The sequence below is a fragment of the Tamandua tetradactyla genome, chromosome X, assembly GCF_023851605.1.
Source record: "Tamandua tetradactyla isolate mTamTet1 chromosome X, mTamTet1.pri, whole genome shotgun sequence".
In the NCBI taxonomy this organism is placed as follows: Eukaryota; Metazoa; Chordata; class Mammalia; order Pilosa; family Myrmecophagidae; genus Tamandua; species Tamandua tetradactyla.
Window position 1 is genome coordinate 165,970,566 of NC_135353.1, and position 24,132 is coordinate 165,994,697.

Here is a 24,132-nt window from a genome sequence, read left to right on the forward strand (position 1 = left end):
ACTGGGAAGGGACCTAAGCCCACACACAGGGCCCCAACCCCGGGAAAGGGATGAGCCTGTGCACGGCAGAAAGTGGAGCAGCACGCCTCCTCTACCCACCAGAGGCCAGGAGTGCTCCTATGCCCTCAAGGGGCAACCACACATGTCTCCAGACACTGCCCAGGGTCCCTAGGAGGGAAGGGACCTGCCTCGATGGAGAACCAGTCTAGAAGAGGGCCTCTGTGAGAAGATACGGGAAGCCGGGAGTGACGGAGTCCCTTCTTTGGAGTCAAGGTCTAAAGCACGGACCTAGTTCCCCAGCAGCCATCTTTCACATCCTGTGGGGAAGATCTGTTTGGGAATTAAGCTGGCACAGAAGAAAAGACAAAGACGGGAGGGGGAGGAAGTGTCCCAGCGAGGCCCTATAGGCTCTGTAGGAGTCCTCTCTGCAGTCATAACCTAGTATCTTTGAGACTTTCCAGCTGGATGAGTCCTTCAATTCCTTTTCCCCTTCTTTGTCTAAGGTGGGCTTCTGTCACTTGCAGCCCCAATAATTCTGGCCCTCTTGAGTTCTCTGTTCCAATAACCAGATGCACCAACACATGTTTATGTGTCTCTTCATTTTGAGTGCTCTACGGTATTCAATGTCTTAGTAACTGCCTGCTTAGTTACGAAGTCCTAATGATGAGGCCTGTGTGGGAGGGGGTGACAGTCACTATGATTCACAATTCCGTTTTAAACAAACATCATCTAAACATCAAACATCACTCAGTATCTTGGACCACTTTCTCAATCACTACCTAAAACAGGGAGTTTCAGAAACGGTGGGAAAACCGGAATTCTCAATCTTGAGAGGAAAGACTGGAGGTCACTATCTTAATGTAAAAAGCAGGGAGAAAAACAGAGAAGAGGAGCATTTGTTTCCACACTAACCCTGACCCTATCCCTACCCTTCACCCAAGGAGAAATCGCAGGGAACAGAACGCCCACTCCTCAGGGAGGTCGATTCCTGCTATAAAACGAGTATGCACTTGCTCACCCATGCACTCAGTTAGGAAAGCCTAGAAAAGTTTTCCACAAGGCTGCGGCTTTTTTTTTTTTTTTTTTAAGGTGTGCCATTTCCTGGTAAACAGAGTCCAAAGATTGCCTGCAGTTTTCCTTTGCCAGAAAGATACAAGTAAACATTTGTTAATAAGTAGAGAGGAAAGGCTCTCTGTGCTAGTGGGAACTTGTGACTCCTACCTCCTCCCCTTCACTAAGGCAGAGCCCTGGTAAAACACTCGCATGCAATACCTTCTGTTTTGGAAACTAGGCGGAGTGAGTGCTCTCCCTTCCTTTTACCCACTGCTAAGTGGACTGCTGCTACTATTGGACACAAAACAAAGGCCATCAAATACGTGCCCACACAAGTGCTGGGCTGGGGAACAGCAGGTAGACCAGTAGGCCGGACGGCGGGAGCATGCGCACTCACAGAGAGGCAGCCCAGTTCCAGGCTGCCGTGTATGTGTGCCACTGTGCTGCAAGGAGCAGAGTGCATGCCCCCCGGCCCCCCACCACACCCACAGGGCTCCGAGCCGCACCTGGACTCCTGCTGCCCTAGCCAGCTTGCTAGGCAGTTCCCCAGCTTCCCCCTACTTCACAAGGAGCGGTTTCCTGAGGACTGAGCCCGCCTGGGGCACAGGCTCTAATTCCAAGGAGCAGCCCACAGGCTTAAAGGGCCTACCAGCCTGAGGCGGGTCCAGCATCCTCACACCACAGGAGCTGAGCTTTGCTTTCCGTGTCCTGCCAACCTAACCCAGCTCACCCGGAAAAGGGAAGGTGGCAGGGAGAGAGATGGTGTGTTTTGGAAGAAGGGGTCCTGGGCAGTTTGGCAGGGCCAGGGGACAGCCTGTGCCTCCACCATGATGGCCACCTGATGTCCCCACCTGCTGGCGGGATGGGGATGGAGGGCCTCCTGCCTCCACAAGGCCATGCCCCAGCTCCCTCGGGTCCAGGGCCTTGGCCCAGGCTGTCCTGTCCCCTGACACCACCCCCTCGGGAGCACCTGAGAACTGGGAAGGTGAGCCACCTCACAGTAAGAGCCCGCAGGCCCCCAGGCTGTAGGCTTCCCAGGTTGTTGAAAGTCACTGAAGGCCAGGGGATGAAGGACAGCTTGAGGGCAAACCGACAGTGTGCAGCAGTGGTTCTCAACCAGGGCCAGTTTCGCTGTGCGCTGGAACAAGTCAGATAGATTTCCTCAAACTATTAACTAACAATCACTGAGAAAACCAGTGATTTTTTTCACTGGGAGAGCAAAATGCTCTCCCAACCGACCCTGAAGGACAGCATGTAAGCTGTGAGTCCTGGATTTTCTCCTCTGGAAAACAGGAACAATAGATAATCCTGGTCCCTCACCAACCAGAATGTCGTAATAACAAGCATGCTCAGATCACATTCCTGCAACGGGCAGGTATGTGCTTTTTTCCATTCTGCATCCTATTTTCTGACTTTGACTCGAACTTCAGAAATGATCTTCACTTGTGATTCATCTTCAGTAACCAGCAGCTTCTCAGCCCGGAGTGCGTGGTGCCTGTCTTCACGTCTGGACATTTGTGCTGGTTTGAAAGGAAGTATGCCCCCTAGAAAAGCCATGTTTTAATCAAAATATCATTTCATAAAGGTAGAATAATCCCTATTCAATACTATATGCTTGAAACCGTCATCAGATCATCTCCCTGGATGATGTGATTCAGTCAAGAAAGGTTGTTAAACTGGACTAGGGAACGACATGTCTCCACCCATTTGGGTGGGTCTTGATTGGTTTATTGAAGTCCTATAAAAGAGGAAATATTTTGGAGAATGAGAGATTCGGAGAGAACAGAGAATGCTGCAGCACTGCGAAGCAGAGTCCATGAGCCAGCGACCTTTGGAGATGAAGAAGGAAAACACCTCCCGGGGAGCTTCATGAAACAGGAAGCCAGGAGAGAAAGCTAGCAGATGACGCTATGTTCACCATATACCCTTCCAGCTGACAGAGAAACTCTGAACTTCATCGGCCTTCCTGAACCAAGGTATCTTTCCCTGGATGCCTTAGATTGGACATTTCTATAGACTTGTTTTAACTGGGACATTTTCCCGGCCTTAGAACTGTAAACTAGCAACTCATTAAATTCGCCCTTTTAAAAGCCGTTCTACTTCTGGTATATTGCATTCCTGCAGCTAGCAAACTAGAACAACATTCTTCTCGTGCACGCTGTGAGAACACACCTTTTCTCTGCACGGACTGTGGTCCTGCTTTCCCCTTTCACCTCCCAGGGCTCCGCCATGACAGAAAGGCCTAGGTCACTGCCACCATGGGTCAGCTCCCAGCCACGGAAACCAAGGACACCTGAAAACGGGGGGCTCTGCCTTGTGTCCGTGGGACTGCCTCCCGCTCACCGCACACACTGCTGAGTCCTTCCCAAAGCACCAGTTCGCCACAGCCATGCGCAGCTCTGCACAGTGTTAGTGCCCAATCTCTACAGGCTGGAAGACGCTGCTCAGAGAGTCCAAGAGACCGTCCAAGGCCAATCCACGTGGAAGGGCCGGTGCCTGCTTTCTTTGCATAGACAATCCCATGGTGCTTATGCTATACCTGGCTAAGGGTATCTTGTTCACATGTTCAAAACCGGAAAAACACTGTTTTTGCCATTTATGAAAATGTGTATTTGTACAAGCGTGTATAAATGTATACACATGCATATAATAAACATGTAGATTTTGCCTTAAAAATCTAAGCACAACAGTCAGGCATAAAGTAGAAAGAGAAAGTAACCCCACTACAAGGTAATTCTTTAGAAAACCCACCTTTATGCATAAAGCCTTCCAAATCATCTTTTTTTCCTCAAGGCAAAGCATGTCTTAACACCAGTTGCAGGCTATACACATACATACTTTATTTCATTTAATCCTGCCACCTCTGGAAGCAGATGCAGTAAAGGGGACCAGCTTGGGTCCAGGACATTCAAATGCGTGGCCCCACGATGTGGAGCCTACCTCCAGAGGTACTCAGGTCAAACTTGGCCATTTCCCAACTATGTAAAGTGTCTCACCCAGCCTCAGGTTCCTTAAGTGTAAAATGTAGAAAAAAAAACAAAACAGCAAGTCCTTCCACTGTGCAGATGTGAAGACTAAACGAGATAAAGTAGGTAAAGCCGAGGTAGATGCCAAACTTCAGCTAGGCAGGCTTGTGAAAACACAGCCCACTGCCCCTACCACCCAACCCCTGGTTTGGGACAGGAAACGAGCTGCTGGCACGTCTGACAAGCTCCCAGGTAAGGCAGGTGTGGCTGGCCTGTGAACCACACTTTGAGAACCGAGGCTCTAAAGTATGAGCCTAGGGGGCAGGCCACGGTGGCTCAGCAGGCAAGAATGCTTGCCTGCCATGCCAGAGGACCCGGGTTCAATTCCCGGTGCCTGCCCATGTAAAAAATAAAAATAATAAAGCATGAGCCTAGCACCCAGCAGATATCTGCTGCTCCCCATAAACCACGGCTCCTCACCGCGCCTGACAGAAAGCTCCACCCTCCTCCTCCGGAGCTCTGCCCTTTCTATGCTCCACTTGACCTGCTGGCCTCTCCTACTTTGCCCAACGCTTTCCTAATGCCGTGGTCCTTGCAACTCCTTCCATTCCTGAAGCTTCTCACCTCCAGCCTCAGCAAAGAGGCTGTCCCCGTTCCTTGTGTCCCATCCCTTTAACCACCGGTATGCAGTCAACACTTGAGCCTGCTACCCTGCCCTAGCCCAGAGGGAACAACAGAGCCACAGGTGGGGACTCAGAAAATGAGCCTGCTCCATGCGCCTCTTTTTAAAAAGACCAGAGAGCCTCTGGCCAGGCAGACTCAACACTCTTCTTGAGCTTTTGGAGAACTCCTGGTGAGCCTTCTGGAAACCTCCCATCAACAGCTAAGGCTGAAAAAGTATTTTAGGCTGTCAGGAGCATAACTGAAAATGTTTTCTTGGTGTGACACATGTATCTTTGTAATTGGTTTGATTTAGTGTGCTTTGCGCCAATAAAAATTCAGTATTATAATTGAAAAAAAAAAAGAGCTAAGGCTGAAATGTAAGACACTGAATCTTAACTTTAGCTGCACACTGGAATCTCCTGGTAGCTTTAAAAAGGCTGAAGCAGGAGCCCCAACCCCAGAGGTCCTGACTTAATTGGTGTGGGGTGCAGCCGGGGGCATCAATATCTTTTAAAAGTTCCCCAGGGATTCTACTGGGCAGCCAGGGTTTCAAAGCACTGCACGCCAAGAAACCTAGCCATACCCTTTCTTTATATAACTCAAATGCCCAGTAACGTTTCCAGGAGTCAGTTTTCACACTGCTTTTAAAAGCTACACAGAGGCCTCTAGGCTCAACATTCTTTAACGTCCACATTTCAAGTATGTTTGGGCCTTTTGGTGAGTTTTTCCAAATCTAACTCATGTTGGAAAGGTAAGAATGATTGTTTCCAGATATCTGTATTGCTGGTTTTAAGGATCAATAAGAAGATGTCTGCGGGGGAGGGTATTCAACTGCCCTGTAGCTTGAAATTAATTAAAAATAAGTTTTTTAAAAATCAGTAAGAGCTGAAAATAGTTATTTAAAAAAATGCTAGCTATCCAAAAAGAAAAAGGTTATTTAGAATAAAAATTAGACAATAGCTTCCTATTATTCAAAAGGTGTGTTCTGTCCTGGTCATGAGACCCAGCAATGAAAGACACATCGAGGTTAACTTACTCAGGGCATGGCTTTGGATAACCACAGACGTACATGGAAAGCCCAGCAGGCTAAAGAGAAAGTGTCGCAGAGAAACGGTCTCCTTCAATTTGAAAAGAGTCAGTGCGCAACATACTCACTGAGTACCCACAGAGTGCTAGGCGCTGTGCAACGTGGTGGGAGCGACTATGCCACAACCCAGCCCCCCCCCCCCCACCCTGACCTGCCGCAGAGCTGCAGCGGGGCGCGCCTGGGCTCGGGTCTTGCTGGGGCTGCAGTGGCAGCACGCGGTAAGGGTCTGGCTCTCCCTGGCCACCAGCCTCGGCCGCGCTGGGTCGCCTGGAGAGCTGAGAGACACACCCAGCGATTCTGAGGGCGCTTTGGCCAGGGTCCAGGGTTCTGTTGGTGGTGTGCTTTTAGGTCCCCAAGTGACTGGCAGTGAGACTGGAGAAGGTAGCAGCTCAGCCTCTGCTCACGGAGCCACAAACCCAGCCTGTGGCCGGTGTCCGACCCGCGTTACGGAGGGCCACTTTCCCAGGGCTGCGCAGATTCCACACCTAGCAGGACTCCCCTGAGGAATGCGCTCAACAAGGTTGCATTTTTATCAGCCTGGACAGGAGCGGAAAGAGGAGGCGAAGTAACAACGTAACTTTCTCTAAAATGCCAGACCATTCACATCCTCATCCCCAAATGAGCTAATGGAAACAAAACAGCAACAGTTACTCCCATTTAGGGGGGACCAGAGAGTTTAAAATCTTAAAATGTCAGGCTATGCCAGGATTATTTGTTAAAATATTTCTTTTCTTGAAGCAAGTTCTAAGCAACATAGTTTGTGAGAAAAAGTCCCAGTAGCAAATAACCGCGACAAGCTCAGAGAATGAAGCTGGTTACAAATATACTCCTCGTGATTCCTTTCATTATTTTTTTCAAGAGCAGTCTTTTTTTTTTTTTAATTGTGCTGAAAAGGAAATGTCTCTTGTAACATGTGCTTTCTAGAGAGAGATCTTAGAGCTTTTCCAAACATGTATTATTCCACAACTTTGTATTGGAGACGTTTCCAAAGCTTCTTTCATCCAGCAGGAAATCTTTGCTGCTTTACTACATCTGAAAATGAGATGCTTCCTTAAAAGAAAGAAGTGAAACTGTTTCCCTCTTCCCACAAATTCTTTCCCTTTGCAGCCACTCACCTCCTCCCCAACCCTGAGAGTACTGTGGAGATGTGGTCCCAGGGAATGGGCTGCTTAAGTTGCACCCCTCAGGAGTCCTCTGAGAATGTCTGCCTTAGAGCACCTCTCCCTAAAAACTCACCAGGTTCTGGACTGGAACGGAGCATCCTAATAGGGGAAACAGCGCATTAGCTGCCAGCCCACCTGAAACCTGCCCAGCTCAAAAGGGTAGAATCTGTGGGCATTGGGTCACAGCAGCAGAGTGGGCTACTGATTCACTCACCTGCATGTCAATCAAAACCCAGAATGCTTTTCCAACTTTCCACAAGGGTTCCTGGACTCAGAGGCTCTGAATTCTGGGATGAGATAAGTAAGTATTCACGCAATTACCTTTGTTCAAATTATTTATTTCTGGGGAGGAAAAGAGGGGGAAATCAATGGACAAGTTCTAGGTTCATATAGCCCAACTCATTTGTTTCTTTCTCTGATTGGAATTCAATGATCTCTTAATTTTTAAAGTTGTCTGAACTAAAAATACTTAGGAGAAAACTCAGAATGCACTAACCTCATTCATCTAAAATCTAAATATTGTTTCTCCATTTAAATCTGGTATGTGATTTCATGATTACTAACAACAACCATAAAAACCCAAAGCGAAAAACAAAAATGTCCTTGTAGGACATTCTTTCCTCTTTCTAGGAAAAGCAACTAATATCTGATGACGTTTTCATGACAAACTACAATTGTGCTTGAATTGAAGGCATGGTTATAGAAATAAAATCTCATTGTTTGCCAGAAAAGGGCACTTCATGAGGAGCAAGGGTCTTCCAAAAAAAAATCTCATTGTTTGATTCAAGTATATTTTTATGATAATTAAGAATAACAAGTTTGGGCGGGCAATGGTGGCACAGTGGCAGAGTTCTCGCCTGCCATGCTAGAGACCCAGGTTCGATTCCCAGTGCTTGCCCATACAAAAAAAAAAAAAAAAAAAAGAATTATAACAAGTTTATGAGAAGATATTGAAAAGACATTAAACTGTATAAAAATAAATTTTTATTGTAGAGTAAAACATCAATTTTCAGTAATCACAATCCCTCTGCAAAATTAGAAAAGCTATTCATTTCGTGGTGATCTTTGCACTTTATATTGGCTACAACTTGGGGATGAATTCCAAGGGCACGTCTGGCAAACTTTAAATGCTCTTACTGGAACTGGGCCCCCAAAGTTAAACTAGCTGTTTGATGTTCATCATCTCTCCTGAGTTGGGCTGAATTTATAATGCACCTTCTTTGTAGAATACAGAGGTCATTTTCACCCAAGGTCTGTAATCTCTTAAGTGAACACATGCCCATGCAGAGACACTCTGACACTGTTAATGATGGGGACGCTTGATCTTTCAGCTAAGTCACTTCTTATGCTACTGAAATCATAATTGTGAAATTTAATCCTCACTAGGAATTGCTGGCAGCATGCTATTTTTTTTTACAGCTCTGATCTTCCCCTCCAGAGAAGGCAAACCCCTCTATTGTTTTTGGTGATGGTGTCCTTATGATGACTCACAATGCCTCAGAAGAAGATGAAAGTTGAAGGCAAAGTGACTCAAAGGTTTTGTCTAGAAAAAAAATCTTTACTCTTATTCTCAAAATGGAACGGCTTCTTTTCCTCTAGAGCAGTTGTGACAGAGCAGGGACAATGCACAAAGCAAGCCAAGTACTCATCCAGAACCCTGGGGAGTCCGTTTTCCACCCAGGTGCTCCAGCACAGCTGCTCTCCAGGGCACCCTGCACACATGTAAGGACAGCACTTACACTTCACCCCAGGTGTTCCTGGGCAAAGAAAAGGGCTTGCATCTGCCCCAGCCACGCACCTTCCCTCCACGAGCCCCGCGATGGGGATGTCACCATCCCTGCCTGGCCTGGCATCCACTGAAGCAGGGAGCGCCACAGAAACTGCGCAGCACCTGCAGACTCACACTGTCAGCTCAGACCCCATCTCCAGCGGCCTCCCACCAAATGCCCAGGTGTGTGTGTGTCTGTGTGTGTGTGTGTGTGGATATATATATTTCAAATATGGAACACTTCACGAATTTGTGTGTCATCCTTGCGCAGGGGCCATGCTAATCTTCTCTGTATCGTTCCAATTTTAGTATATGTGCTACCGAAGCGAGCACCCAGGTGTATAGATTGTGCCCCAGAGTTCACTTGAATCACTTGGCCTTTCTCCATTGCCACCAGTAGCCAGGCTCCTAACAAGTCTTCTGGAAACCCCCTGGCACCCCTTTATTCCTCAGCTGTCCAAGGGATCCCGGCCCTGTCACCACCCATGCTTAAAAACCTTCCATGGCCCTGAAACGTTCTGTAGCACATAATCTAACTCAACCTATCTGTATAGCTCATTTGAACAACTGAAACTCAGGGAACCCTGAATAAAAAAGAGGTCCTTTAATCCTGTATAGATTACTGTAATGCCTGGAAACATCCTAAAGTACATTAAGTAGATAATAAAAAAGTATTGGCAAAGTCCCTTGAGGGACAGGAGAAAGAATATGGAACTATTAAACTTTACCATCAGGGGACCCTCTGAAACTGTGTCAAACTTTAGGGACACCCAAACCAATAGGTTATGCCCTCGATCCTGAGGTTTACTCGTATGAAGCTTATGTAGATAGCAGAGAAGCTTATGACTACCTATGGGTATGCCTAAGAGTTACTTCTGGAGGACCTCTGTTGTTGCTCAGATGTGGTCTCAGTCTCTCTAAGCCCAACTCTGCAGGTGAAATCACTGACCTCCCCATTAGGTGGGACATGACATCCAGGGGCGAAAGTTTCCCTGGCAGCATGGGAAATGACTCCCAGGGATGAATCCAGACCTGGTACAATGGGATCAACAGTTCCATCCTGAACAAAAGGGGGAAAAGAAGGTAACTAATAAAGTGTCAGTGGCAGAGAGAGTTCAAACAGAGTTGAGAGGCTACTCTGGAGGTTGCTGTCATGCAAGCTTCAGTTAGACCTTGCTACCTATCATAGCCTGCCAAACCCCAACCAGGACCATTCCAGCCAATCCTAAAGAACACCTAGGGCAATATATAAGATTCCACAAGGGTTCCATGCACTAGAGTAACTTTCCAGAAACCTTCAACCTCCAGATGGTCCAGATAAGTCCTGAAACCTAGAGGGCCCAGCCTCTCCAGAACATCAGATAATTCCATCTCATTACCCCATATTAATGACAGTCCCTTTCAAGATGAAAAAGTTAGAACTGCCATAGCCCAAATACCCCTAAAGAGAGGGATGGAAAGATCAAAGGTCATGGTGGAGTTATACATAGAAGACAGGATTTAACAAATGAATATGAATGCTGAATCATTAAATTGATATCTCTTTTAGTCTCCAGTATCTTACAGCAGCTAGAAGTAAAAACCTAAAACTGTGAAATTGTAACCCAATACCAAACTCTGAAATATGTTCTACAACTAGTTGTGGTGCTTTGAAATTTACTGCTTTTTTATATGCATGCTATTTTTCACAAGAAAAAAAAAGAAAGAAGGGAAAAAAGTTGACTATGATGATAAAAAATATTTAAGCCTTCTAGCCTCCTATATTCTGGAACACCTGGAGGGAAAAATCTGAGAGGATCACATGGTAGCCCACGACAAACTCTGGGATCTGTCCTGCAACTACTTGCTGAAGAGTGCTTTGAAAACTAGTGCTTTTTTATTTCTTTGCTTTGTATCTATGCTATACTATACAATAAAAAAGTTTAAAAAAAAATAATAACCTTCCATGGCTCCCACTGGCCTTGGAGGAGGGTGTGGGCTCCTGCCCTCTTGCCCACTATGCCTCTACCGCCTCCTCCAGGAGGTCAGCGGGCTCCCTCTGGGCACACTCAGGAGCAGGGTCTTCCCTGAGCCCAGGGAGACTTTCACCCCGGATGTCATGTCCCACGTAGAGGGGAGGGCAATGGTTTCACTTGCAGAGTTGGGCTTAGAGAGACTGAGGCCACATCTGAGCAACAACAGAGGTCTTCCAGAAGTGACTGTTAGGCATGCCTATAGGTAAGCTAAGCTTCTCCGCTATCTACATAAGCTTCATACGAGTAAACCTCGAAAGTCCACTCCATGGTGTGTCTGTCTGTGCTCGGCTCTCGCTGGACCCAGCACCCACACGGACAGCCAGCCCATGGGGAATACATGTCAGGGCCCGAGGAACTGCCCACACAGCAGCTTTGCGATGCCCTCCCAGCCAGCCTCCACTCCTGTCGGGGCCTGGCAACTGAAGAACAAGGCTAACCATCTCCACCCATGCCTTGCATAACAGCTGTACTGAGATAAAAGTCACAGCCCATGAAAATCAGCCTCTAAGTGTGCAAATCGGTGGGTTTTGATATATTCACAAGATTTTGCAAACATCACCCACTCTCCAATTCCAGAACATTTTCATCACCCCAAATAGAAGCCCCAAGCCCAATCCCCCTCCCTCCAGCCCTGGGCACCCACCAAGCTCCCAGGTAATGCTGCTGCTACTGCTGGTTCAAGAACCACACTGCCAAACTAGAGGCTAACGCAGAGCTGTCTAAAAGAAGCAGATTGAGAGCCACATACATAACCAAAATCTTTTAGGAATTACATTAAAGAAAGTAAGATGGAAATATAAAATTCATTTTAATACTATATTTTATTTAAATCGCGATAGCCAAAATATTATCACTTCAACAAATAATTAACAAACATACTAAGATATTTTTTTCCAAACTAGGTTTAAAATCCAGTATACATTTTAGATTTGCAGTATAGCTCAATCTGGACTAGCTGAATTTCAAACGCTCAAGGGTCACCACATCGAATGGTGCCAAACTAAAGGGCTAGGGTAGAGGGAGAGTTAGAGCAGAGGCTGGAAGACAGGCAGGACTTAAGCATAAAGAACCTTCCATCAAGTTCAAGGGGTATAGGAAGAGCGAGTGAGGGCTTTCCAGCAAGGTGTGAGAACCAGACTGGTGTTGCAGCACGTCCGCCCTGCTGGATGTCCTTTCCGAGACATGGGAAGACCAGAGGCCCAGAGGCAGCATGCGAGTTAGGAGCTACAGCGACGGTCCAGGAGAAGGGTAATGGAGGCCGGGATGTGGGGGTGACAAAAAGCAGCAAAGACTTGGTGATCAATTGGCTGTGAAAGAGGGAGGGATATTCAGGATGACTCCGAGATTTGGGGAGAAACCTATCATTGAGACTGGAAGTCTGAGACTCTGAGAAGGAGAGGATGAATGAATTTCATTTGGATCACACGGAGTTCAAGAGGCCGAAGCCACATCCACAAGGCAGTTCCAGGATTCAGAAGAGAAGTGGAGGCTGGACAAAGCAATTTGGGAATTCTCTTCATACACAAGTGATTTCAAGAAAATGGGTGGGCCCACCCGATGCCAGAGTAGAGATCAAGGAAGGGCCTTTAAGAGGAATCAACAGTCCCTAAGATGAGAGCCCCAGTAAGGGCCAGGGTCAAAACAGAGCCAGAAAGAAAACCAAGCAATGAGTTTCCCTTTGATACACCTAGCTCCGAATGGCAATTCTGCCTTGAGGAATCTGAGAAGTAAACTATCTGTAAGCACATAAGAAGTGGTGTCTCAGGACACATGGTGAAGCAGCCTTAGTAACCAGGGGAGAATGTAAAACTGGTCTTTATGGTGCAATTTCACAACTGCATCGCGGGATGTGAGGCTTTAATTTTCTTCAAAACAGCAGCCACTGCATATGGAAAAGGGCCTACTCCCTCCCGACACGTACCCCCAGTTCAGAAACCCTGGCGGTATCATTGCATGACGCCTTTGGTGTTAAATCAATACAAAATAAATATGATTCGAGTAACAGTAGGCCTATTTCTTCAAGCTCAGGCTGTTTTTCCAAACTTAATTTAAAAGCCCAGGCATCTTGAATATGAATAATGAAACTGCTAAGAAAAGATGTACATACAAAAAAAAAAAAAAGGAAGCAGCACAAAGTTGTTTGAAAGACTGGCAAACATCAAGTCCCAGAGTTTTCTAGAAGTTGTTTTTTTAAAATATGCTTTTCTATAGTAAGGCAAATTGCAAAGCCTAAGAGATTCCAGAGTAATGATTTTGTCATTTTTAATTCCAAGTGACAGACACAAAATTAAACTTCCTTTAAGCTGTCATGTGATACCAAAGATTGTCTCCAACGTAACTCTTAAGAGAATTAACTTCAAACAATTAATAATTAGTTCTACATAGTTGAAAGCAAAGAATTCCACAGAGAGGAAAAAAATCAATATAGCTACACTGCCAGAAATAAGATTATTATATGTTGTTGGCAATTGGCTAATCTTTTACTTTATTTTCATTTTCTTTAATAGGTTGAATGCTTGTTCAACAAGAAAAACATTATCGCTCTGCTCACAAGAAAAAAATTATCACAAATTTGCAAGCCCAAGTACAATTAGCACAGATAAAAATCAGTGTTAAGAAATTTACAAACATCTACACAATTAACAGAGGTAGGGGCGGAATTTCTTCACCTTCAGAATTTGCACGCCACAGGCAAAGACAGTCGGCACCCCTCCCAAAGGCCACGAGGCCTGTCAGTCGGGAGGACAGGGGCGCTCATGTCCCCCTCACTGCACTGCCGGCTCAGCCTGTTTTACTTTGCACCCATCCTATCTCCTCTACCTTCCGGAGTCTCTCAGGCCGCCCTGTACTATGGAGCAGGCAGGGGAGGACGTCTGCCAGACAAGATTATAATGAATTCATCTGATAACTCAGCCCTGTGAATGGCCATTTAATGTGCAACCCTCCCGGAGAAAAGCGCCATCCCCAAGATTCCCGGGGTGCCCCGCCACTCCCTCCCTAGCCTCTGGCCAGCCTACTTCAAGGCCAAGGGCGGTGGCCGGGGCATCAAGCAGACTCCGGGCCCAGCTCTTGCATCGCCCCAGGGCAGTTACCTTCAGGGAGGGAAAGGGCAGGCACGCCACAGTGACAAATTACTAGTAGAAAGGAAAGGATGCCCAGACTCTGGGCATACGGGGCTCATTTCATGTAAGAAATGCACAGGGAATAATGTTAGCATTAACTGGACACAAAAAATACACGCTCCTCCTGCACAGCTGTAAATTAAACATGCTGTGTTATGTACTCAGTCTCTTCAAGTTCAGTGTATTGTTAAACGGAAAACAGCACTGGGAGGGGAGGGACATGTCCTGGGCAACCCTCAGCCATCTGGGACGGTGCCGATGAGGCTTGGCCCTGGGCTGCCATCATTTCATGGTGGCAAGGAGCCCTGGGGGAGAGTTTAAGGGCTAGAGCAGCACAGGGAGCACCCTGAGCCCACCTGCACTGCACCAGGCCACCTCGTCGCCAGGGAGCCTGAGACACGCCCCAGTAAGGTAGGCCAGGAAAAGAGGGCACGTGCACATGGTGAGGGCACCACCACCGTGCCACCCTGCAGTCCAGCGCCACGCCCTGAGACACTTCCCACCAGCACAGGGTGAAGCCGTCCTGGGGTTACGGAACCCACACCTTCCCCATTTTCTCTTCCCACAATCACTTTCTAAAACCCACTGTATGACTATACTTGCTGAATCATTACATTGACATTCAGTTTGGTCTCCAGCCTCTTGGAACAGCTAGAAGAAAAACCGAAAAATTGTGGAACTGTAACCCACACCAAACTTTGAAATCTGTTCCGTAACTACCTGTTAAAATGTACTTAGAAATTTATGCTTTTTTTGTATATAGGTTATATTTTACACACACAAAAACTAAACCCATTCTGAATATTACCCTGATCTGAAAGAGCTACACTTCTTAATACTACAAAAGAAGGAACATTATTACTTTGGGTGGTGGGGAGTGGGCCAGTTTGAAAGGATTATGTACCCCAGAAAAGCATGTTTTAATCCTGAATCCATTTTGTGGAGGCAGCCGTTTCTTTTAATCCTGATTTAGTAATGTGGGTTGGAAACTCTAATGGAGATGTGACACGCCCAACTGTGGATGCTAACTCTTGATTAGAGAGAGATGCAACTCCACCCATTCCAGGTGGGTCTTGATTGATTTACTGGAATCCTTTAAAAGAAGAAACATTTTGGAGAAATCTCAGAAACGATAGAGCCTAGAGAAACGACAGAAGCCTCAGAGCCAGAAGAAACTTCAGAGCAGAGCGGACACAGATGTGAACATGCAGAGAACAGAGACACAGACATTTGGAGATGCTCGGAGCCCAGCAGACGTCGTCATATGCTAAGCAAGCCAGAACTTGGAGAGAGCCAAGGGATGAAAGCCAGCCCTGGAGAAGAAAACTGAGGAACCCCCACAGGAACAGAGGCTAAAAGCAACGGAGCCCACAAGCAAGGGACCAGCAGATGCCAGCACGTGACTTTGCAGCTGACAGAGGGGTTCCAGATGCATCGGCCTTTCCTGAGTGAAGGTGACCTCTTGTCGGTGCCTTAATTTGGATACCTTCACTTCCTGAGAACTGTAAACTTGTAACTTATTAAATTCCCCTTCATAAAAGCCATGCCAGTTCTGGTTTTATTGCATTCCAGAAGCTTGCAAACTAACACAGGGAGGCAAAGCTATCTTCTAGGGGACTGTAAATACCACAGCCAATGTTCTGGTGCTGGGTATTTGCTGTGTGTCTAATTAAATGCCTTCCCAGAAATCCTATACTAAAAAGTCAAAATCAGTAACAAAATCTCTAGGAGACACATTAAAATTCTGCCACACAAAATCCAGTTTAAGATCCTTCCATAGTATATCAGTGCCTTGCTATGTTAATACTTTTTTTATAGTTTTCCAAATTCTTATTGAAACAGGATTAAATAGGAAAAAATGTGGGGGGGGGAGAAGGAACTTAAATTTACTAGGCTAGCTTTATATAATGACCTATTTAACCCCCATGGCAATGCTACAAAACAGAAATGATTCTTGTTTTATAGGCTGAGAAAACTGAAGACTGGAAAAAAGACCTAAGGAGCAGTGTAAGTAAGAACTAGTCCCTTATTACTCGCTAGTGGTGATCTTGGCTCCTACCCTAGCCCTAGGAGCTAGAGGGAGGGACAAGGAGGACCACTCTGACCCAGCTGACAAAAGTAGGGCACGTTTCCTTTACTTTTCAATTCACCCAACACCCGAAACTTATTTCAAGTAGAAAAAAGTGACTATCTGAAAAATACATGGCCAGCCCCAAAGATATAATCCAAAGACATGAACTTCAATGAGTGCCTAAAGAAACAGCCCCCAAATAGCTCACCCATATGCACTGAGCCTCCAGAGTGGGCTAGTAACTCACTGTCAAAGACCAGCAGAGGGCCAAGCAAGGCTCACTAGACATGCAAAGGAAGCCTCTTGTAGGGAAAAGAGAATCCAAAACAACAAAAAACGATCCAAGGTCAGAAGCGGAGCCTATGCAGAAAGGAAACAGTATTTAAAAACCCACTTAATATCCTCAGAGAAGACTCATGAAACAAGATCAGTATGGTGTGTACAAGAATATCTGAGACACAAAATGAAAGTTGGAATGTGGAAAAAACCCAACAGAAGGACTGGAAGATAAGGTTGAACACAATCTCTCAGAAAGAACAAAAAACACAAAGAAATGAAAAGTAAGAGAGAAAATGAGTCAGTCCAAAAGTGATACGGTCCAACATCCGTACAGCAGAAGTTCCACAAAGAGAACAAAAACAGATAGGGGAAGGGAGGTTATCGACAGAAAAATTCAAGGAAATGTCCCAGAAAAGAAGGACCTGAACATGCTGACTCACAAGACACAATAAAAAGAGACACACATTCCATCAGGCATTTTCTAACAAAGAGAATATCCCCCAATTTTCTGGAGGACAAAAGCAGATTTCATACAAAAGTTTGTGAGTACAGAATGGTGGTAAGCTTTCAACAGCTGCGTGCAGGCAGGCAATCAACTATTGTGAGGACATTCTCAGATAAAGGAGGTCTCAAAAAATTACACTCCCCAACCCCCATGTTTGAATATATCAAGAGAAGATTTTTACAATTGGGGATGATATGGGAGGATGAATCAATGATAAGGGCAAAAAAAAAAGCAGAGAAACAAAGCAAGCATTAACCCTGGAAATTATAAGAACTTTTGCAGGAAAAATCTTCATGGCTCAGCAGTGATATAGCATCCCCAATCTTAATAATCTGAATGTCTGGAGACACTTTTGGTTATTGGAATTGGAGTGGGGAGGAGCATGTGCTACTGATACCTTGTAGGTAGAGAGACCAGGAATGGTGTTAAACATCCTCCAATGCACAGAATGCACACAAGAGCAAATATTCTGCCCCTAATGTCTATAGCGCCAAGGTTGAAAAACCCTCTTCAAATGGAAATGGCAATGCACTAACACTGGGGGAAAAAAAGCACATCCCCAATGTTCTATCAAGGGAAGTCAACAGCTGTCCCCGAAATGAAGTGAGCAACAAAAGTAGCAGCATTGTATGATGTAAGCCCAGAATTTCAGGATACGGAAGTAAATGCCAAAAGAAATCAGCTTCAAAAGCTTCAAGAGTTATTCAAAGGAGGGGCCAGCAACAGTGGCTGAAGAACTCTCTGATGAAACTGGGCAAGAATCACTTGGGTAAAAATAACAGCAAAACCTTAAAAGGCTACCGAACATTTTGTTCCTTTCCTTTTATTAGTAAGTAAGCACTGTCTTTAAGGCACAGAGAATCTACCCTGCCTTGGTTCCTGCTGACCTTCAAAACCTGTTTCTGATCTGAAAGTCTTAAGGTTACCTCTGGCCAAAAGAAAGATAACCCCACCCTTCTCACCAATTCAGAACAGCTTTTCTTCCTTCACTTGTCCAACAGCGCTGTCAGTCACGCAACATTATTCCCTAGGGATTTGAAAATAGCCCAGGTTCTCTTCATGAGGAAAATGGAACAAAAACATTACCTTTGCTTTGCAATTCAGAACATTCTAGCATTTGAGGTTCAATCCGATGAGGTTAGTTCAATTACCTTGTCTTAATAATGACTTTTGTCATTATCAAGAAATGCTCCCCAAAGAGAAGCCTCAGCACTCACACAAGTGAATGGAACAGGCTCCATCCACTACAGCAAATAAGGTAACAGGAAAGAAATTCTTCCAGAATAAACCCTCTCTGTGCTGGAAAGAGATGCTAGCAATGTTGTGAAAAGGCCAAAAAGAGCAACATGCAACCCAGCTCTCTTTCAAAATCTTGCATCTGGGTGAAAGTTTCCTGCTTATGTTAGTAGGAACAGCTGGGACTTGCAGAACCTGCAGAATTTCTCCTCAAAGAATTGCTCTCCTCTGGTCCGTAGGGTCTGAAAGTCAGAGAAGCAAGACTGAAGAAAATCTCTCCAGCATATACACTCTACAATTATCTTGCCCTCTGTGCAAGATAAAAGCTACACAGAGCCCCTTGCGGTTCTCTCCCTGCTCCTAAGAATGCAGTCACAAACCCAGGTTTATTTCCATGCTGACACAAAACAACTTGGGCACAGGAACAGCTCTAACGTGCTTTCCAAATAGAAAAAGCAGCCCTTCCCAAACAAGGAGCCAGCTTCCTCAGCCATGGAATATAAAGGTGCATGAAGAAATCCCACCTTCTCGTGAGAAGGTGGAAATTGCTCTTTTTATAAGTCTTTCGTTATCATACTGTTGTGCATTTAGCTCTTGGGCAAGCTAGTTTTCTTTTTTTAAAAGATGAATGTTAGGGCATGTTAGGAAAAGCCTCTAAGTGAACCAACCACGAAGACAACTCACCACGGTACAGGAGAGTGACGCATGGCTGAAGCTTACGGCTCTGGATAATCCTAAAGAGCCTCTGGATTTATAGATGTGAGTCAAGCTAAGTGAATGTCTGAGAGACACTAACCTCAAAGCTAGCAGCCACCAAATCGGGGCCTATTAGGCACTTGGCCCGCCTCCCCGGCTGGGGCCCAACACACCTCCAGAAGGACATGGATTAGGGTTGAGAATTAGGATTTGGCAGGGCCGTGACCTCGCAGCTGGGAAGGCAGCATAGAGGCAGATATGAAAGCCAGCTGGCAGGACAGGTCTCCTGCTGAAAAGTTCTTTCAGCACAGGGAAGAATACTTATCCCGCTTTACCGGACTGTTAATTCTTAAATACAAATGAGCCTTTAGAGTCCTAAACGTCCTGGGTTTGTGAGGTGCCGAGCAGGGTCCCAAGGCCACCCTCCCTCTCCATTTCTACCCGACACCCAAAAAAAGAAGCGCTTTTGCATGATGTACAGTAACTGATGCCAACCTGTGTTTAAACACAATAATTGACCAAAATCCCCAGACCAGTTTAGATTCACCAACTCCTGGTCCACTGCTAAATCCAATGGACCCCGTTTTTATCCCGACTGACATCTGACAAAGAACTTGGTCCTTGGGGACAGATACAAGGACACTAGAGAGGTGGCCCCAAGATTTCAGTGCCTCCACCCTACCCATCACCCACATGGAGCATTTGCTGCTTGGCTGTGCTGGGCTCCACCGATGGCCCCCCATCTTCTTGCACGCTACCTTCATCACTCAAACAAGAAAGGAAGTTCAAACCAGCAAACTGTTACACTGGTCTGAAGCCCTTCGAGAGGGCAGGTCAGTTTGGGGGCCTGTCTATATACTGCACCTGTACCCGGATGCATGGCTGCAAGCACCCCCAGGCTCATCTCTTCGCCCCTCTCTAGGGGGATTCCATCCCCAGAAGACAACCTGGAACATCAACGGGTTCACAAAGGAGCCTCCCTGGGCATGAGGCCAGGACAAAAGTAACTGAGCATTCATGGTCTCTGGAGCTTCTGGCGGAAGCGTGCTGGCAGTCTTAGAGAAAGGACCCCTCGCTGTGAGCACGGGGGGGGGGGGGGGGGGGGGGGGGTGTCGGTGCCCAGCTCTTCCTTCACAAACACTCAGAGGTGGGATTGGGGGAGTGGATTCACTGCTGCCTAATGAAGCCCCAATTACCGTTTTGGAACTCCAGCCCCTTCAGAGCCGTCCTGGACACCAACGCCCTGGCCTCCTCCGCTGGGCAAGGGGACGCAGATGGCGAGAGGCACACATGGCCCCTCCACGTCATGTCAGCGCAGCTCGCAGAAAGCACCACGGGTCAGAGCCCAGATCGCTTCTCAGAACATGGGCATCTCCTGCGCCTCTCCAGGAGCCCCAAGGAAGAGAAGGTATTTCTTCTGTAACCAAGGGGAAATTCCAAGCCACAGAGCAATGCAAATGTAATGAGCTGTAAGGTAAGAATCCGATTACACCCTCTCGGGCCTTGTGGGCTTCATGTCTGCACCTCAAATTCCGAGAATGCCAATCTCCACAGCAAATCAGTGTCCCTTTAACTTCAAACTGCAAATGGTCAGACTTGACCCAGAGAAGAGACCCTTGCTACCTAACCACCACCCACTCTGAATGCTCCATAAACCCCGGGCTCAGGAGTTTCTGATTCTATGTCCTTTCACAGTGACAAAAATGCAGACGAAGCAAGTATTTGTTTGAATTTAATATGCGAATTGAGCCCAGTATCAGGGCCAAGGCTTGGGGTTCCCGCGCTGGAGGAAGAAAACAGCCCTGCACACAAACACGGGCAGTGCCAGGGGCCTCCAAACACAGCACCCTGAAGGTCAGGGTCATCGAAAACAATAATCAAACACATGCTAAAGAGCTAAAACCCTTTCAAGGCCAAGGTGACATGCAGTTCATCTAACCCAGTGGGTTTCACCCAGAGGGTCACTGTGGCCCCCAGGAAACATGTGGCAATGTCCAGAGACATCTTTGGGTGCCACACATGTGGGGTGCCGCTGGCATCAAGGCCAGAGATGCTGCTCAGAAAAGGGTGATGTGGCCCCAAGTGTCAACAGCATGCGGTTGAGAAACCCTCATCTGATGGGTGTGACGATGTCATTTACCATGGCACTGTATGTGATTCTGGCTGTGAGCAGATGGCACTGGGTGTGCAAGTGGAAGAGAGGCGGGGCATGGCATTTGGATTCACGGTTTGCTCCTTGGGTTCCTTCCCAGTACTTGCCAGGTTTGTGGCCTGAGGGCTTGCCACTCAATCTCCCTGGGCCTCAGCTGCATCGCCTATAAAATGGGCTCATAAAACTTCTCCATCAGAAGAGAAGGGAATGAGCCAGAGCTGTTCTTACAACCTTTCCAATTCTAAGATGCACAAGGATTTCAAATGATAGTCTCATTACCAAAAAAAAAAAAAAAAAAAAAGACAACCCTCTTTCATTGGATCAAGCTACCTTACCCAGTCACCCCAAATCAGACTCTGTTAAACAGAAAGTGGGTTGTATAAAATCCCAGGTCTCCAATGTGTAACTATTTAACCACAAGGCTTTTTAATACAAAAATTTATTAGGAAGAATTATTATTTAATGAGTCTTAATGTGTACTGATTGAAAGGAAGACTGAAAGCTTGGATTTATCAAATTCTGGTGGTGGGACAAATTCCCACAGTCTCTGTCACAGCATTCTACCTCTGCTCTTTAAGTGGTTATTAATGGACACTTTTCCCTTCTTCATTTTCTAATTGTGTGGCAGCCAATTACCAGCCATCAGACTGAAGGAAAGCATTGCCCACAATCTTAATTCAGGAAAAAAGAGAGAGATGCAAAATGCTGCCAGTATTTTGGTGAAAAGAAATGTAGAAAAAAATCAATACCGTAGTGGCACCAGGCAACAAAAGTAGTCAAAAATCAGTATGTGCATCCACACAAGCTCAGCAGAGTGCGTGTATATACGCGTATGCGTGGGAATTTAGTAAAAAAATCCCCTAACTCTCCTGGTCTTCATCATCAGCAAAGGAGCCACAAATTTTAATTCACACAGGAGCATCTAAAAAAACTAAGCAGCAGCTCAAGGGAGGTGGATCTCGGACAGATAAGAATCACAAGCATTTTTATTTCTGCAAAATTCTGAAGCACGAACCTGCACCCTGCTACTAGCCTAGCCGTAATACATTAAAAACAACAACAACGACAAACTTATTAACTACCATGAGAACAAAGCAAAGGACCAAATCAGGAGCAAACCAAACCATATGCCCTGGACACTCCCTGGTGTGTGTCCATGGGTTTCACTGCCCACCTCACCTCCTTGGTTTTCTAGCATGATGGGGCCTTTCATACACCGAGAACAGGGGGCTACTCAGAATACAGCCTAATTTTTAGAAGCTGGGACACAGGTAGAAAAGAGGAGAGACTCCAGGGTCCTGTTTTCCAGCTTCTAGAGAAACAGCTGAATGTCAGTGCTGTAATTTCTTCATCCTGTGAAAGGCCAACAGCAAGACTTCATCTTAAATAAAATCAAATTTTATAAATTATTCCATCTGCCTTAAAGACAACACAGAGGAAGGTGTGTGTAATGCTGTGTTTCTGCGTACAGCTTCTTAAAAGGAGAAGTATGATGGTCAGAGCAATTTACCTTTTATCCATGAGAAATGCCCCCTAAATCCTTTATAAATAAGGTACAGGGTAAGTGACTTCAGGAAATACCCAGAAAAGACACTGCTGGGGGAGGGGTGACACATTTTAGGACTGCCCACACTCCTTGGGACAAATCCAACCAAAGAAAGGGTTCCACACTGGGCTAAACTCGTAACAGTGACAGCCTCTTTCCCCAGTTCAATGTAAACGCAGTAACACTTAAACAGCCCTTCCTAAAAAGCCTCTAGTTTTGTAAATATAGGAATATAAGGAGAGAGAATATAGAAAGGTTTGCTGTCACATGTGTTACCTGCATAACAAAGCCACACCATTTCCCCAATGCATGACCAGCAGGGCCGGTTAGAATCACTTTCTTACTGTCCTGGCCAAGCCGGAAAGCAGAGAAAACAAGTTAAGTCACCTTCAAAGGGCTCTCTAGTAGCCAAGAACTTTTACATTTTAAAAGGAACTTTGTCCCTGAAAAATGGCCTGGCCCAACCACTCCCAGAGAAGTTGACCAATAGACATTTTTAGCCAGAACAAAACAGGGGGTACCTGGTACACTGTTTTTGTTTTAACAGTTGATACGGGTCCAGCTAAGTTTCCAGACGCATTTTCTGTCTTGAGACCAGGGAAGTCAAAATTCTACAGCAACACCACCCTCCCCCCAGCACACAAGCACACACCCCACATTCCTGATGAAACACATCCGGAATGTCCTTCTTGGTGCTGGAACGCAAATCCACTTTTTAATAAAGTAGTTCACAACTTTCTCGTTGTTTCTGCGGGAACCCCACGCACGACTGATCTCGGGCTGGGAGCCGGGTCTGTAAATACGGAGGTAGTGCTGCTGGGAACCCAGGCGCTGGGCAGGCGGCAGCTGCTAGTGTGGGTTTCGGGACGACGAAGGGTGCTGGTCCAAGAGGCGAGTCGGGGACCCTAGCGAGGCAAACAGGGGTTGGGACGGCACTGTCCACTCCCCGGCTCGCGGGACGGTCCGGGCCCCGCCTCTGGGCAGCCCCGCAGGTGCAGGGCGTCGCTGGCCAGGTCGGCAGTGATGGGACCCGGCAGGCCCCTTCTCGGAGGTGGGGGGGGAGTGGGGTGGGCAGCAGGAGCCATTTAAAGCCGGCGCGGAGCCGGGGGCCAGGCGGGCCGGGAGGGTCCCAGGTAGCCCGGGTCGCGCAGGTGGCCCCGGCCGCGCGCCCCCGCCGCCTTACCTTGGTGATGACGAGCGGCTCGCCGTGCTCGCGGCCGCCCTTGAGGGTGAAGCCCCAGGGGGCGCCGCCGCTCAGCCGCACCTCCACCAGGCGCTCGGCCTCCAGGCGCTCGGGCCGCGCGCGGAGCTCGGCGCTCTCCATGGCGCGGGGCGCGGCACCGCCGCTCCCCCCGGCCCGGCCCGGCCCGCGCCCATGCACCCCGGCCGGCGAGGGCAGGGAGGCTCCGCGCGCCCGCGCCGCCGCCGGCCACCCGCGAGCCCGCGCCGCAGCTCAGGAGCCAAGTGCCGGCCGGCCGGCCCGCGAGCGAGGTCGGGAGGGCGCGCGCGGGCGCGCGGCGAGGGGCAGGGCCGGGAGGGGCGGGCCGCGGCGCGCGCTCGGGGGGCGGGGAGGGGCGCGCGCTCGGGGGCTCCGTCCCGGCGCCCGGAGGGGGAGGGGCGCCTCGGGGGTTCGCGCCGCCCCTCCCCGCGGGACCTCGGGGGCGGTCGGGGGGCGGCCGGGGGGCGGGAGCCAGTGCCCGGAGGCCGCTCGGGGTCGGGGCCCGCGGGCGCCGCAGGTGAGGCACGGGCGGAGGTGGGGCGGCGGAAGCGCCCGGGCGGGGCGGGGCGGGCGCCGTCCATCTTGGAGCGC

At 47.6% G+C, this 24,132-nt stretch overlaps 2 protein-coding genes and 1 non-coding gene across 6 annotated transcripts in view; 1 reads left to right on the forward strand and 2 right to left on the reverse strand.

The window, feature by feature from the left end:
• The window catches only part of SHROOM2 (shroom family member 2), a 93,307-nt gene extending 69,661 nt beyond the window's left edge, over positions 1-23,646 (reverse strand). Inside the window, exon 1 of one of the 3 annotated variants that reach the window (XM_077145403.1) lies at positions 23,506-23,646. In XM_077145403.1, the coding sequence (XP_077001518.1) occupies positions 23,506-23,646 (141 nt within the window). Of the gene's footprint in view, positions 1-22,843; positions 23,448-23,505 lie in introns of those variants that run through there. The other 2 variants (XM_077145408.1, XM_077145406.1) reach the window with 2 other exon arrangements.
• Positions 8,927-9,033, reverse strand: LOC143672421 (U6 spliceosomal RNA). The gene has a single exon (XR_013169869.1). It is a non-coding gene; the product is annotated as a U6 spliceosomal RNA (small nuclear RNA).
• GPR143 (G protein-coupled receptor 143) overlaps positions 22,848-24,132 on the forward strand; it is a 112,199-nt gene continuing 110,914 nt past the window's right edge. The window contains exon 1 of one of the 2 annotated variants that reach the window (XM_077145409.1): positions 22,848-23,129. The gene's annotated coding sequence lies outside the window, so the exon portion shown is untranslated. The remainder of the gene's footprint in view (positions 23,130-24,132) is intronic. The other variant, XM_077145410.1, reaches the window with a different exon arrangement.